At 43.4% G+C, this 12,726-nt stretch overlaps 1 protein-coding gene across 1 annotated transcript in view; it reads left to right on the forward strand.

The window, feature by feature from the left end:
• The window catches only part of LOC109938654 (EH domain-containing protein 2-like), a 29,378-nt gene extending 19,820 nt beyond the window's left edge, over positions 1–9,558 (forward strand). The window contains exons 6-7 of the mRNA XM_048618142.1: positions 2,971–3,135; positions 5,586–9,558. Coding sequence (XP_048474099.1) covers positions 2,971–3,135; positions 5,586–6,125 — 705 coding nt within the window. The 3' untranslated portion in view covers positions 6,126–9,558. The remainder of the gene's footprint in view (positions 1–2,970; positions 3,136–5,585) is intronic.
• Positions 9,559–12,726: the final 3,168 nt, after the last annotated feature.

The following is a 12,726-nucleotide window of genomic DNA, read 5'->3' on the forward strand; positions in this document are numbered from 1 at the left end:
TCTCCTTCACAGATGCTGCCAGACCTGCTGAGCTTTTCCAGCAACTTGGTTTTTGTTCCCAACCCCTCTTTATATTTTTAATGAGTTTTAAGGACTTAGCATTTATTGCCCATCCCTAATTGCCCAGAGGGTAGTTAAGCATCAACCACGTTGCTGTGTGTCTGGAGTCGCATGTAGGCCAGACCAGGTAAGGATGGCAGATTCCCTTCACTAAAGGATTTTTTTTTACAACAATTGACAGTGGTATGTGTTTGCCATTTTAATTCCAGATTTTTATTGAATTCAAATTTCACCATCTGCTGCGTTGGGGGACAATCATATTCGGGCACTGCACAGGATTGTTGTAAGACAAAAAATAGAGTAAAGGGGCATAGGTAAGGTGAATGGCAGGTGTCTTTTCCCTCGGGTGGGGGAATTTCAAGACAAGGGGGCACACTTTTAAAGTGAGAGGAGAGAGATTTAAAATGGACACAGAGGCCTGTGAGTAGTGGTGTGCCACAGGGGTCGGTGCTGGGACTTTCATTATTTGTTATTTACATAAATGATGTGAATGTGAACATACAAGGCATGATTAGGAAGTTTGCGGATGATACAAAATTAGGAGGTATCATTGATAGCGAAGAAGGTTATCAAAAATTACAGCGGGATCTTGATCAGATGGGGAAGTGGGCTGAGGATTGGCAAATGCACTTCAATACAGATAAGTGTGCGGTGTTGCACTTTGGAAAGTCAAACTAAGGTAGGACTTATATAGTAAATGGGAAGGTCCTGAGGAGTGTTGTGGAACAGAGGGACCTAGGAGGACGAGTACGTGGTTTGTTGAAAGCAGCGTCACAGGTGGACAGGATGGTGAAGAAGGCATTTAGCATGCTGGCCTTCGTCGGTCGAGGCATTGAGTGTAGGAGTTGGGACGTTATGTTACAGTTGTATAAGTCATTGGTGAGGCAGCACATGGAGTATTGTGTACAGTTTTGGCCACTCTGTTATAGTTAAACTGGAAAGTGTACAAAGGAGATTTACAAGGATGTTGCTAGGACTAGTCGGCCCCAGTTATTGGGAGAGGTTGGCCAGGACAAGACTTTATTTCTTGGAACATAGGAGAATGAAGGGTGACCTTACTGAGGTGTATAAAATCATGAGGGGCATAGATAGGATGAATGCATACAGTCTTTTTCCCAGGGATGGGAATTGAAAACTAGAGGGCATAGGTTTAAGCTGAGAGGGGAAAGATTTAAGGAGGATCTGAGGGGCAACTTCTTCACACAGACAGCGGTGTGTATATGGAATGGGCTGCCAGAGAAAGTGGTTGAGGCTGGTTCAATAGCAACATTAAAAAACATTTGGATGAGTACATGGTTGGGAAGGGCTTTGAGGGATATGGACCAAATGCGAGCAATTGGAACTAGCTGAGTGGGGACCATGGTCAGCATGGACCAGTTTGGGCTGAAGGGCCTGTTTCCATGCTGTATTACTCTATGACTCTACTCTAAGACATGAGGGGTAATTTTTTGAGTGGTTCATGTGTGAGCTGCCAGAGGAAGTGATGGATACGGGTACAGTTGCAACAATTAAAAGACATTTAGATAAGCACATGAATAAGAAAGGTTTGGAGGATATGGGTCAAGCATAGGCAGGTGGGACTAGTTTAGTTTGGGATCATGGTTGATGTGGACTGGTTGGACCGAAGGTTCTGTTTCCATGCTGTATGACTCTATGACTATGTAAAGAAATAACAGGGCAAGTAACCAGAAGGATACAGGATTGATAATTTAGGACTGAGATGAGGAGAAATGTCTTCACTCTGAGGATGGTGAACCTGTGTGGAATTCACTATCACAGACAACAGTGAAAGCCAAAGTGACTGAAGACAGATTTCTAGAGGCTAGAGGCAAGGGATATAGGGAGACAGTGAGAGTGTAGCATTGAGATACAGGATTAGTTGTGATCATGTTGAACAGTGGAGCAGATTCTATTGGCTGAATACCTATCCTTGCCCCTATTTTCTCTGTTAGTTTGGACAATGATGTAAGTTTTAAGTAGTGTCTTAACGGAGGATAGAGAGATGGAGAGCAGTAGGAAAGGAATTTGACAATTTAGGATCCAGTAATTGGAGGCATCTGGGGTTGGGCTGATGGAAACTGGGAATGCTGAATGAGGTCAGACAGTTTGGAACAATATCTGGCGAATTGGAGTGGAGATAGAGATCAGCCAGAGTGGGTTTCTGATCCTGTGTTTCTTCTCCAATCTCTGCTCTCCCTCAAGTTCATATCCAATCTGTAATTTGGAATCAAATTCTCGAGGTGAAGCCAAGATCCAGGGAGATACCTGGTAGATGAACCATTGCCCAGGGCTATTAAAGATCTGGCTGCCTATACCCCAGCAGCTGGAACACCTGTACTTTGTGAATTGGATCAGGCCAGGGACATTTTCCTGGAATCGGAAACAAACCATTTCTTCAGCTGCAAAAGTAGCTCTTTATTCAATCTCCCCATCCCAACTCCAAGTGGGAGGTGATTTAAGATTTTACAAATGGCACGGAGATCCACAGACTGACCAGATCCCCTCTATCTTGGTCAGTTCCACGCTGCTGGATCCCTCGATTCACTAGCTCAATTTCACTCCACTCATCTCACTGTCCAATTGGCTGAATTCCACATTGATGATCCTGCTATCTGATTGGCTAGATTTAACACTGGGGATCACACTGTCTGATTGGCTCAATGCAATACTGAAGGTCCTGCAAACTGATTGGCTTGATTTAATGGTGGGGATCACTGTCTGATTGGCTCAATGTAACACTGGAGATCCAGCTATCTGATTGGCACTGGAGAAGTCTACGGCAGAATTCCAAGGGTAGATCTGATTGGATCATTTACCCAGACGCTGTCTGTCTGTCATCCTGGCCTCTTGTGTAGTCGGAGCTGCTGGTCAGCAGATATTTTAATGTGATTCTCCTGTCTCCTGCTCCAGGTCCATGCCTATATCATGAGCTACCTGAAGAAAGAAATGCGAGGTGTCCTCAGGAAGGAGAATAAGAAGAAGCAGCTGATCTCCAATCTGCCAGAAATCTTCAGAAACATCCAGTTGGAGCACCATATCTCGGCAGGAGATTTCCCAGACTTTGAGAGGATGCAGGTCAGTCCCATCTCACTCCACATACAGTGAGGGGCATGGAGAGAAACAATATTTGTGAAAGTAATTTCTCTGTTCCTCTGTCCCCTCATGTCTATATTCTGCAGTTAATCTGAAACTCCCTCTCTCATGACAAGGCGCCTGTTCTAACTCTAACCCATCATCAGAACTATTGTTGTCAGGAACATTTCACTCCGTTACCCTGCACAGGTACCTTTCCAATGTTGTTTTGCTTTTATTTCAGATTCCACAGTACCTGCAGGATTTTGCGTGGGGAATAATGATCCTGTTCTAACTGCCTGACTGTATTCTGTGGGAATATTTTAATCATCATGGGCAGCTCCTTCATCTAACTCCTTGCCCAAGTCAACCAGCCATCTCTTCATTAAAAATGTGTTCCCAGTGTGTGGACATTGCTGGCTGGCCAGCATTAATTACCCATGCCTAGTTGCCCTGGAGAAATTGGTAGCGAGCTGCCTTCTAGAACCAGTGCAGTCCTTGAGTTTAGTTGCTATTGTAATACTGTTAGGAAGAGAGTTCCAGGATTTTGACTCAATGACTGTGAAGGAACATAAGAAATAGAATCAGGAGTAGCCTTTGAGCCTGCTCCTTATTCAAAATAATCACAGCTGATCATCCAACTCAGTCCCCTGTTCCCGCTTTCTCCCCACACCCTTTTGATCCCTTTAGGCCTAAGAATACATGTAACTCCTTCTTGAAAGCATTCAATTTTTTGGCCTCAACCACTTTCTGTGGTAGAGAATTCCACAGGCTTCTCATGCTCTGGGTGAAGACATTTCTCCTCATCTCAGTCCTAAATGACCCACACTGTATCCTTAGACTGTGACCGCTGGTCATCGGGAACATCCTTCTTCCATTTATCTAGTCTAGTCATTGATTGAGTCATAGAGTCATAACCCTGTTAGAATTTTATAGGCTTCAGTGAGATCAACCCTTATTCTTGTGAACTCCAGTGATTATAGTCCTGACTGCTCCAGTCTGTCTTCGTACATCAGTCCTGCCAGCCCATGAACCAGCCTGGTAAATCTTTGTTACACTCCCTCCATAGCCAGAGCATCCTTCTGCAGATAAGGAGACCGAAACTGCACATAGCACTCCAGGTGTGGTCTCACCAAGGCCCTGTATAACTGCAGCAACACACCCCTGCTCCTGCACTTGAAACCTCTCACAATGAAGGCCAACATACCATTTCCCTTCCTCACTGCCTGCTGTACCTTCAATGCTTACCCTCAGTGACTGATGTACAAGGACACCCAAGTCACGTTGCACCTCCCCTTTTCCCAATCTGTCAATATTCAGATAGTCTGCCTTCCTGTTTTTATTACCAAAGTGGATAACCTCACATTTATCCACACTGTACTGCATCCTCCATGCATTTGCCCACTCACTCAGCTTGTCTAAATCACACTAAAGCCTCTGTGCATTCTCCTCATAGCTCACCCTCCCGCCCAGCTTTGTGTCATCTGCAAAGTTGGAGACATTACATTTAGTCCCCTCATCTAAATCATTAGGATATGTTATGAATAGCTAGGGTCCATGCACTGATCCCTGTGGGACCCCATTAGTCACTGCCTGTTACATGGAAAAAGGTCCATTGATAGTCATGAAGTCATACAGCACAGAAACAGACCCTTTAGTCCAACCAGTCCATGCCGACCATAATCCCAAACTAAACTAGTCCCACCTGCCTGCTCCTGGCCCATATCCCTCTAAACATTTCTTATTCGTGTACTTATCCAAGCGTCTTTTAAACGTTATAACTGTACCCGCATCCACCACTTCCTCTGGCAGTTCATTCCACACACGAACCACTCTCCATGTAAAAAATTGCCCCTCATGTCTTTTTTAAATCTTTCTCCTCTCACCTTAAAAATATGCCCCCCACCTACTGAAAAGACACCTACCATTCACCTTATATACACCTCTATAAGGTCACCCCTCAGCCTCCACAGAAAGCAAGTCCCGGTCTAACCAGCCTCTCCCCATAACTCAAACCCTCCAGTCCTGGCAACATCCTGGTAAGTCTCTTCTGAACACATGATCATTTATTGTCATTCTTCCTACTCTTTGTCTCCTGTCAGTTTCCTCTAACCACTACCCCCCAGTCTCAAATAGGATACGGATATTCTTTGGGCTAAAAGGATCAAAAGATCTAGGAGAAATTGGGAACAGGGTACTGATCTCAATGATCACACATGATCAATTTGCATGTTGGAGTGGGCTTGAAGGGCCAATAGCCTGCTCGTATTAGCAATGTCTAGAGACAAGCAAGACATGAATGTGGATTTCTGGTGAACGGATGAGCTGACTCAGGATGATGTTAGGAGGATGTAACTCTGCCTCTGTTGCGGTGGGGTGATGTTGGGTCGGGGTATGGGTGGTCTGAATGAGTGTGACTCACACTAACACAAATGAATGTATCTGTTCTTCAGGAGCAGCTCCGGGTCCATGACTTCTCAAAGTTCCCTTCCCTCAAGCCCAAGATGATGAATGAGCTGGATCATATGCTCACCTATGATGTCGCTAAGCTGATGCCTTTGGTGAGACAAGAGGAGATGGAGATGCCAGAACAGTTGGTCCATGGTGGTGCATTTGATGGGACCTCCAATGGGCCATTCGTCGAAGGCATTGTGGATGGAACCTGTGAGGCAGCAGATGACGATGACGAATGGGTTGTCACGAAGGACAAGCCAAAGTATGATGAAATTTTCTACAATCTATCACCAATGGATGGCAAGATCAATGGGGTAAAGGCCAAGAATTGGATGATCACGACCAAGCTGCCAAACTCTGTACTTGGGAGGATCTGGAAACTTTCCGATGTCGATAAGGATGGAATGCTGGATGATGAAGAATTTGCCTTGGCCAATCATCTCATTGAGGTTAAGCTGGATGGCCACGGGCTTCCCACCGTGTTACCTGGTTACCTTGTCCCTCCGTCAAAGAGGCGGCAGGTGGGATCTGCTGAGTAACAGGCAAAGAGGAAAGGCCATTCGTTCTTGGGGCCAATTGATTCAGTTTGGAGTTTGATAATCCCATTGATTGCAGCAGACTATGTTCTGGAGACAGGAGGAACTATTGGGCTGAATGGAAATGAAGGATGGGGAGGGTTGGATTCCTTAGCTACTGTTAAACCAAACCAATAGGGGAAATTATTTCATTTGGCCCGTCAGTGAATTCATCCTCTCTTGAATTATTCAGTGGCGCTAATCCCAACTGTCTCCAGGGTCATAGACTCAAGTTGGACTCTTGTTGCTTAAAAGGCTTTACCAACTGGGTTATAATATATTATGGTTCAAGCACAATATTTCAGGGACTGAAACTGTCCTTTCTTCACTATATAATTGTCACTCGCACATTGTTCTGGCTGCTTCTCATGTAACAGCTATTGCGTCTAGCTTCTGTAGCACCAAACAACATCTGTCTTGCTTGTCCAATTTCCTCAGAGTTCGCAGTAATTATTCAGAAAGCACTTTAACACCTATTTTACTGTGCATATGTGGTCTGTGATGCCTCACATCTATCCTCAGCAAAGAACAACAGCAGACTAAATGTATTCACCCATCACAATATCTAGTAGGCTCCAAGTAATTTAGCTCCTCAACCCCAATCAAAGACCATTCCAAATAAGAATCACTCTAGCTCCTTGTTCCTGTGGCTGTGGCATTGTTCCAGGACCATGATTTGGTCTGAAGACCAAGATTAGTTATTTAACAACGTGTTCATTCCTCTCACTTGAATACTTGAGTGTGCTAGCCTCTTTGCATAGCTCAGGAGCATGACTTCTCCACTGTGGAATAATCTCAGCCCCCTATCACTAAGAAACACACATTTACCAACTTGTAATGTCTCCCTCAAATGGAAGATGCAGGATATGTTGATGTTTGTAAAGTGCTATGGAAATATCATACGTTTAAGAGTGCTTATACACATTTGTATCGATATTATATGAGTTAACACTGGCTCTGGTGCTTTGGATACAGGGTTCATCTTAAATGCCAATGTGTAGCAAGTTGTGCAAGACTTCTGATCGCTTATCCTTGAACTACCAAAGAGCAAATTCATAAAACCTGCCCCTCACACAGGTTGGTATAAGTGGCATCTGCAGCTTACCCTTGAACAAACTAGCCATCCAAGAATATCTGCTCACTGCGTATTTCACCTTTATCTGGTTTGCTGTTGGCTAATATTCCCTCACCTCCATTAATTTTATGATTAATAAGCAAAACTAATTCAAAGAAAACAGTTCAGCTCAGAGAGCACTGCAGGTTGAATCAAGACCTATAACAGACCAGAGAGTTAAGAATTAAACACTCTGTTGGAATGTAAATTCTGTCAGGCCCAAACAAACCCATCCCCCTTGTTTGACTGATTCAATCTTCGGGGTCCTGCTGTCTCAGCCTTTTTCAGTCCCTTGCCTGCCAGAAATGGATTTATTTGGCCAAAACCTTCACAAACTGTTCCCCTCATGACATCAAAGTATTACATGGAACAATAATAATAGAGCTGTGCAGCACGGAAACAGACCCTTTGCTCCAATTCGTCAACGCCGACCAGATATCCTAAATTTTTTTTGACCGTTTTGCCGTCCTTTGGCCCATATCCCTCTTAAACCCTTTCTATTCATGTACTCATCCAGATGACTTTTAAATGTTGTAATTGTACCAGCCTCCACCACTTCCTCTGGCAGCTCGTTCCATACACATACCACCCTCTGCATGAAAAAGTTGCCCCTTGGGTCCCTTTTAAATCTTTCCCCTCTCACCTTAAATCAAGTTTTGGACTCCTGTACCCTGGGGAAAAGACCTGTAATGATCAGATTGTCTGAAGATATTTCAGGTGAAGACTGAGATACTCTCGAATTTTGGTTTTGGAGTTGCCTGGAGGAATTACGCGCATGGCCCTTAATTTTGTTTGCATGGCTGTGTACACAAGGGAACAGCCTGTATTTTGGGTTCCTGTGTGATCACGCAGCTTAGAAGGGACATTGGTGAAGAGCTTCTAAAGATAAATTATTAATCTGTACTGAGGAGGAGAAAAATAATTGTTTTTCTGACTCATACAGAATGGAATATTGTCTTGAGAATATTAATCCTTTCAAGCTCTCTGAAGGAATATTGACTCTTTGGGATGTTGTTCTCAGACCATTTTTTAAACACGATGAACAGTGTTTAAAGAGTTTTTTTTTAAAAAGCTGTTTTTGTTTTGGATATTAATCTTCAATTACTGGAGGCTCAGATATTCTTAATGTGTTCATCAGTTTACATAAAGTCATAAAGTCCTAAAGTCATACAGCATGGAAACCCTTTGGCCCAACCAGTCCACATTCCCAAACTAAGCTAGTCCCACCTGCCTGCATTTGGCCCATATCCCTCCAAATCTTTCCTATTCATGTACTTATCCAAATGTATTTTAAATGTTGTAACTGTACCCACATCCACCACTTCCTCTGGAAATTCATTCCACACATGGACCACTGTGTGTAAAAATGTTGCCCCTCGTCCTTTTTTAAAACTTTCTCCTCTCACCTTAAAAATGTCTCCCCCCACCCCCCTAGTTTTGAACTCCCCACCTTAGAGAAAAGGCCCTAGTCATTAACCCTGTCTATGGTTATGATTTTATAAACCTCTATAAGGTCACCCTGCAATATCCTACGCTCCAGTGAACAAAGTCACAGCCTATCCAGATAACTCAAATCCTCCATTCCTGTCAACATTCTGAAAAACCATTTGTTAACCCTCTCCATGGGCTACACAAATCAGAGCAGGCCATTCGGCCAAACCAGTTCATGCCAGTGCTTATCAGCTCTGATGAAGGGTTATCTAGATTCGAAATGTTAGCTTGCTGTCTCCATGCTGTCTGACCTGCTATGATCTTCAGTATTTGTTACTTTCACACCAATGCTTAAGGTGTATGCCAGCCTTCACCTACCTTTTCTTATCTAAAACTGTCAAAACCCACGACTCCTTTCTCCCTCATTTGTTTGTCCAGCTTAAATTCATCTGTACGATTTACTTCGACCATCCCTGTTACTGTAAATGGTGCAGGAATCCATTTTACACCTTCCATAGAAAGGTGTGTGTCAGAGGGATGAGGAGATAAGTTCTTTCTTTGATTTAAAGTGTAGTTTGAAGTAATTCTAATTAACTCTTGCAGGAAGACTATTGATGCAGTCTGTTCTGAGTCAAAAGTTTAAACTTTCCATATATTATGTTTATTAAAATATATTCTCAACAATATCATGGTTTATGTTTCACTCACTGTAGACAGATACACTGTAGCTATCATTGCTTTGTGTGGTTTTACTCACTATTTTCCCTGTCTGATCTGTGTCTTGTTTCGTTACAACAAATGAGTTATCGTGTATAATTGATTCATAATTAAAGTACACAGTAAATCAGCCAAGCCTGTCTTACAATCATTTGCTTGTTCTCGTCTGAAAACATTCCCCTTTTGTCTCATCTGCTTTTCTCTCCTAAAGGTGTTGAGCAGCAATGTCCTGGAGTTTTGGCAGCATCACGCCTAAGCATGAGACTTTAAAACAATCAGGGATGTTCGACTGTGATGGCATCCCAATCTTTCACTGCATTGCTATAAGGAGCAGGAACACCGGTGAACTTCCCTCTTCCTTAACCCTGGGATGTTGGGGGCTGAAAGATACCTGAAATGGGAGGCTCAACGTAGTGGAGGCTGGCGATTAGCACTTGCTGGATCTGTCAGGTCCTGTGTTGATGGTATGATATTTTGGAAGAGACATTAAACTCGCACTCAAGTGGACAGTTCCATGACACTATTTCCAGAAGATCAAATGTCATCGCCTGGTGATATCCAACGGTCAACAGTGCTAAGAATTATCCAATAATAATTCTAATTTTTACATATCCCTGAATGTAAAAACACTCCACTGTGCATTCAGCTCCCTGAGCCCTACGTTCTGAAGTAGCTGCATTTCAATGACACTCTCGCTGTGGAGTCAGAAGGTTGTGCATTCAAAGCCCACTCTGGTGACTAGAACGTTAAAAAAGACCAAAGCTGAGTGTCTCAGCTCAGCACTAAGGACACTGCCAGAGGTGCTAGTATTCAAAGTGGAAAAGGGAGTATGAGGACAATATTAACCTCTCAATATTACTTAAATAAGATGGCCTGATCATCTATCACATTGCTATCTGTGGGAGCTTGCTGTGTGCAATTGACTGCTGCATCCCCAACAAATCACTGCACTTCAGTGTATATAATACACAGCATATTAAGTGCTCTGGGACATGGAGATCGTGAAAAGTGCAATAAATGTTAAGCTTTTCGAGTGAATCTTTATTAATGTCAGTTCGAAGGATTGGCTGGGGTGGCCTTTGATGGGCTTTCAGTTCAGAACCAGGCAGCTGTAGATTAAATCAGAAAGCGAGTGAGTTAATGTGTCCGTCCAGCTTCCTGCCATTATTCCACACATTCCTTTCTAATCACAACATGTACTTCATTCCGGTGATAAGGGTTCTGCTTTTAAAGGGGTGTTCTCATTACAGACAGGAGCTGTGTTGGAACAGGTCCTAACAGAAACTGCTTGAACAACACATTCCACAGACTCTGGGATACTGAGTGTTCATTACCCAATTCCTCAAAGACACCAATCCCTTTAATTTACCCCATAGATTAGAATTATTTCATTCGTTAGTCACTCGGTAATCACATCATTTCAGACCAATGCAACAGGGGAGGCCTTTCTATGCCTTAAGTCAGTTGTCACTCAATTAAATCATGGTTGAACTCCACCTTCTGACTTGGTTACATAATCTTTTTCAAACAATTTATTTTTAACAGTCTTAACTTTGACACTTTCAGTTGACCTCCTGTCTCAACAGCTTATTTCTGGGGGGTTGGTGGAGAGAGTTTTGCAGATTTCTACTCTTCTTTATGTAGGGAAATGCTTCCTGACATCATAACTGATCGGTGTGGATTGAACTTTAAAGATTTTTAAATTGTATCCCTCATTGTCATCATTCTGGAGTTTAAGACCAGGCTGACTGCATCATCTGAAGGAAAGTCTATTGTCTGACAAGCAGGAAGCTGGAGGACTGACCTCTGAAGCACTCTTGTTTCATGAATTATTGCTGGTGAGCTTGTTGAAAGCAGAAGATTCAGTTCTATGCAACTGCCACATTCCTCAGGCATCACTAACATTCAGACACTAGCAGTGATATCGCTGTAATTGGGCTGCGGTTCCCTCAGTGCTGGATTCTCCTCTGTCACAGAATGTGATCTATATGTTGGACAATGGGTATGTGATATAAATGTTGAGAATATGACTGCCCTCACTTGCCACCCCATGTGTACAGACTCCAGCAAGGAATACCCAGGGTTAGATTGCTAACAGAGGACCAAAGGGAATGTTGGATATAGGAAAATCCAACCAGCAGATGTTAATGCTAAGCTTCCATGGAGTGTGCGAGAGGAAAAACAGAGGGAGGCAAGATTCCCATTGTCAGAGATCCTGGTAAAGGCTTCAAGAGAGAAAAGCTGACCAGTCTGTAGGTAGTAACTTTGAATTTGCTGGAGATGCCAAAATGAGAGAATCATTGAATCCCTCTTCTGGAAGAAGGCCATTCGGCCCATTGATTCTGCATGACACTGTGAAGAGCATCCCACCCAGACACACCGCCCCCTTACCCTCCCTGTAACTTCTAACCTGCACATCCCTGGACACTACGGCAATTAGCACAGCCAATCCACCCTAACCTACTCATATTTGGATTGTGGGAGGAAACCGGAGCACCCGGAGGAAACCTGCACAGACACCAGGAGAATGTGCAAAATCCATAAAAGGCAGTTGCCCGAGGGTGGAATCGAACCTGGGACCCCGGCGCTGTGAGGCAGCAGTGGTAACTACTGTGCCACCCAAAAAAAAATCATACGAAACCTGCTCTTATGCAAGTTTTGATTTTAACACAGGAAGAAACTAGGGTGGGAACAGTGGTTAATGAGGAGGGAAGCACTACAGAAACGCTTAAGAAGTATATAAAAAGAAAAATAGAAGAAATTAGATATAAAAACCACAGATGAGAGACAGGAAGGCGTTAAGAGTTGAAAGAAGAATTAGCTAGTGCTGGCAATTCTGTGTTTCCTTAAATATTTTTGTTCTAACTCCCAGAATTTGGACAAAATAAGATAAAGAATGGCTTTATCCACTCCTTCCCATTGCACACATTTTCCTAATAATGTTCCTGAGATTGGATTTGACAGGCATTTGGAACAGACAAATGGATAATCTGACTCACAGACTGACTCACCGTGGCTAAAATGCAGCATATGCTCTGCCAAGATCCATAACTCTTTAGCTGTGGCAGGACAGAGCTCAGTTTGAAAATCACCTCCAACACTGGCCATGCCTCTGAGGCTCTGCTCCCTGTTCTAATCACAAACAGGCAGTTGGTATACACGCTTCAGCAATAAACAGCAATGTTCGCTCTCACAGGCCGCAGCTGCTGCTGCCCTCTATTGAATGCTCAAACAAATCATTCAAAGACACTGGGCAAGGCTCAATCTTGGGAAATCCATTCTCCAGAGAGCAGAAAGGAATGG

This window comes from Rhincodon typus, chromosome 39 (assembly GCF_021869965.1).
Source record: "Rhincodon typus isolate 14 chromosome 39, sRhiTyp1.1, whole genome shotgun sequence".
NCBI classification, from domain to species: Eukaryota; Metazoa; Chordata; class Chondrichthyes; order Orectolobiformes; family Rhincodontidae; genus Rhincodon; species Rhincodon typus.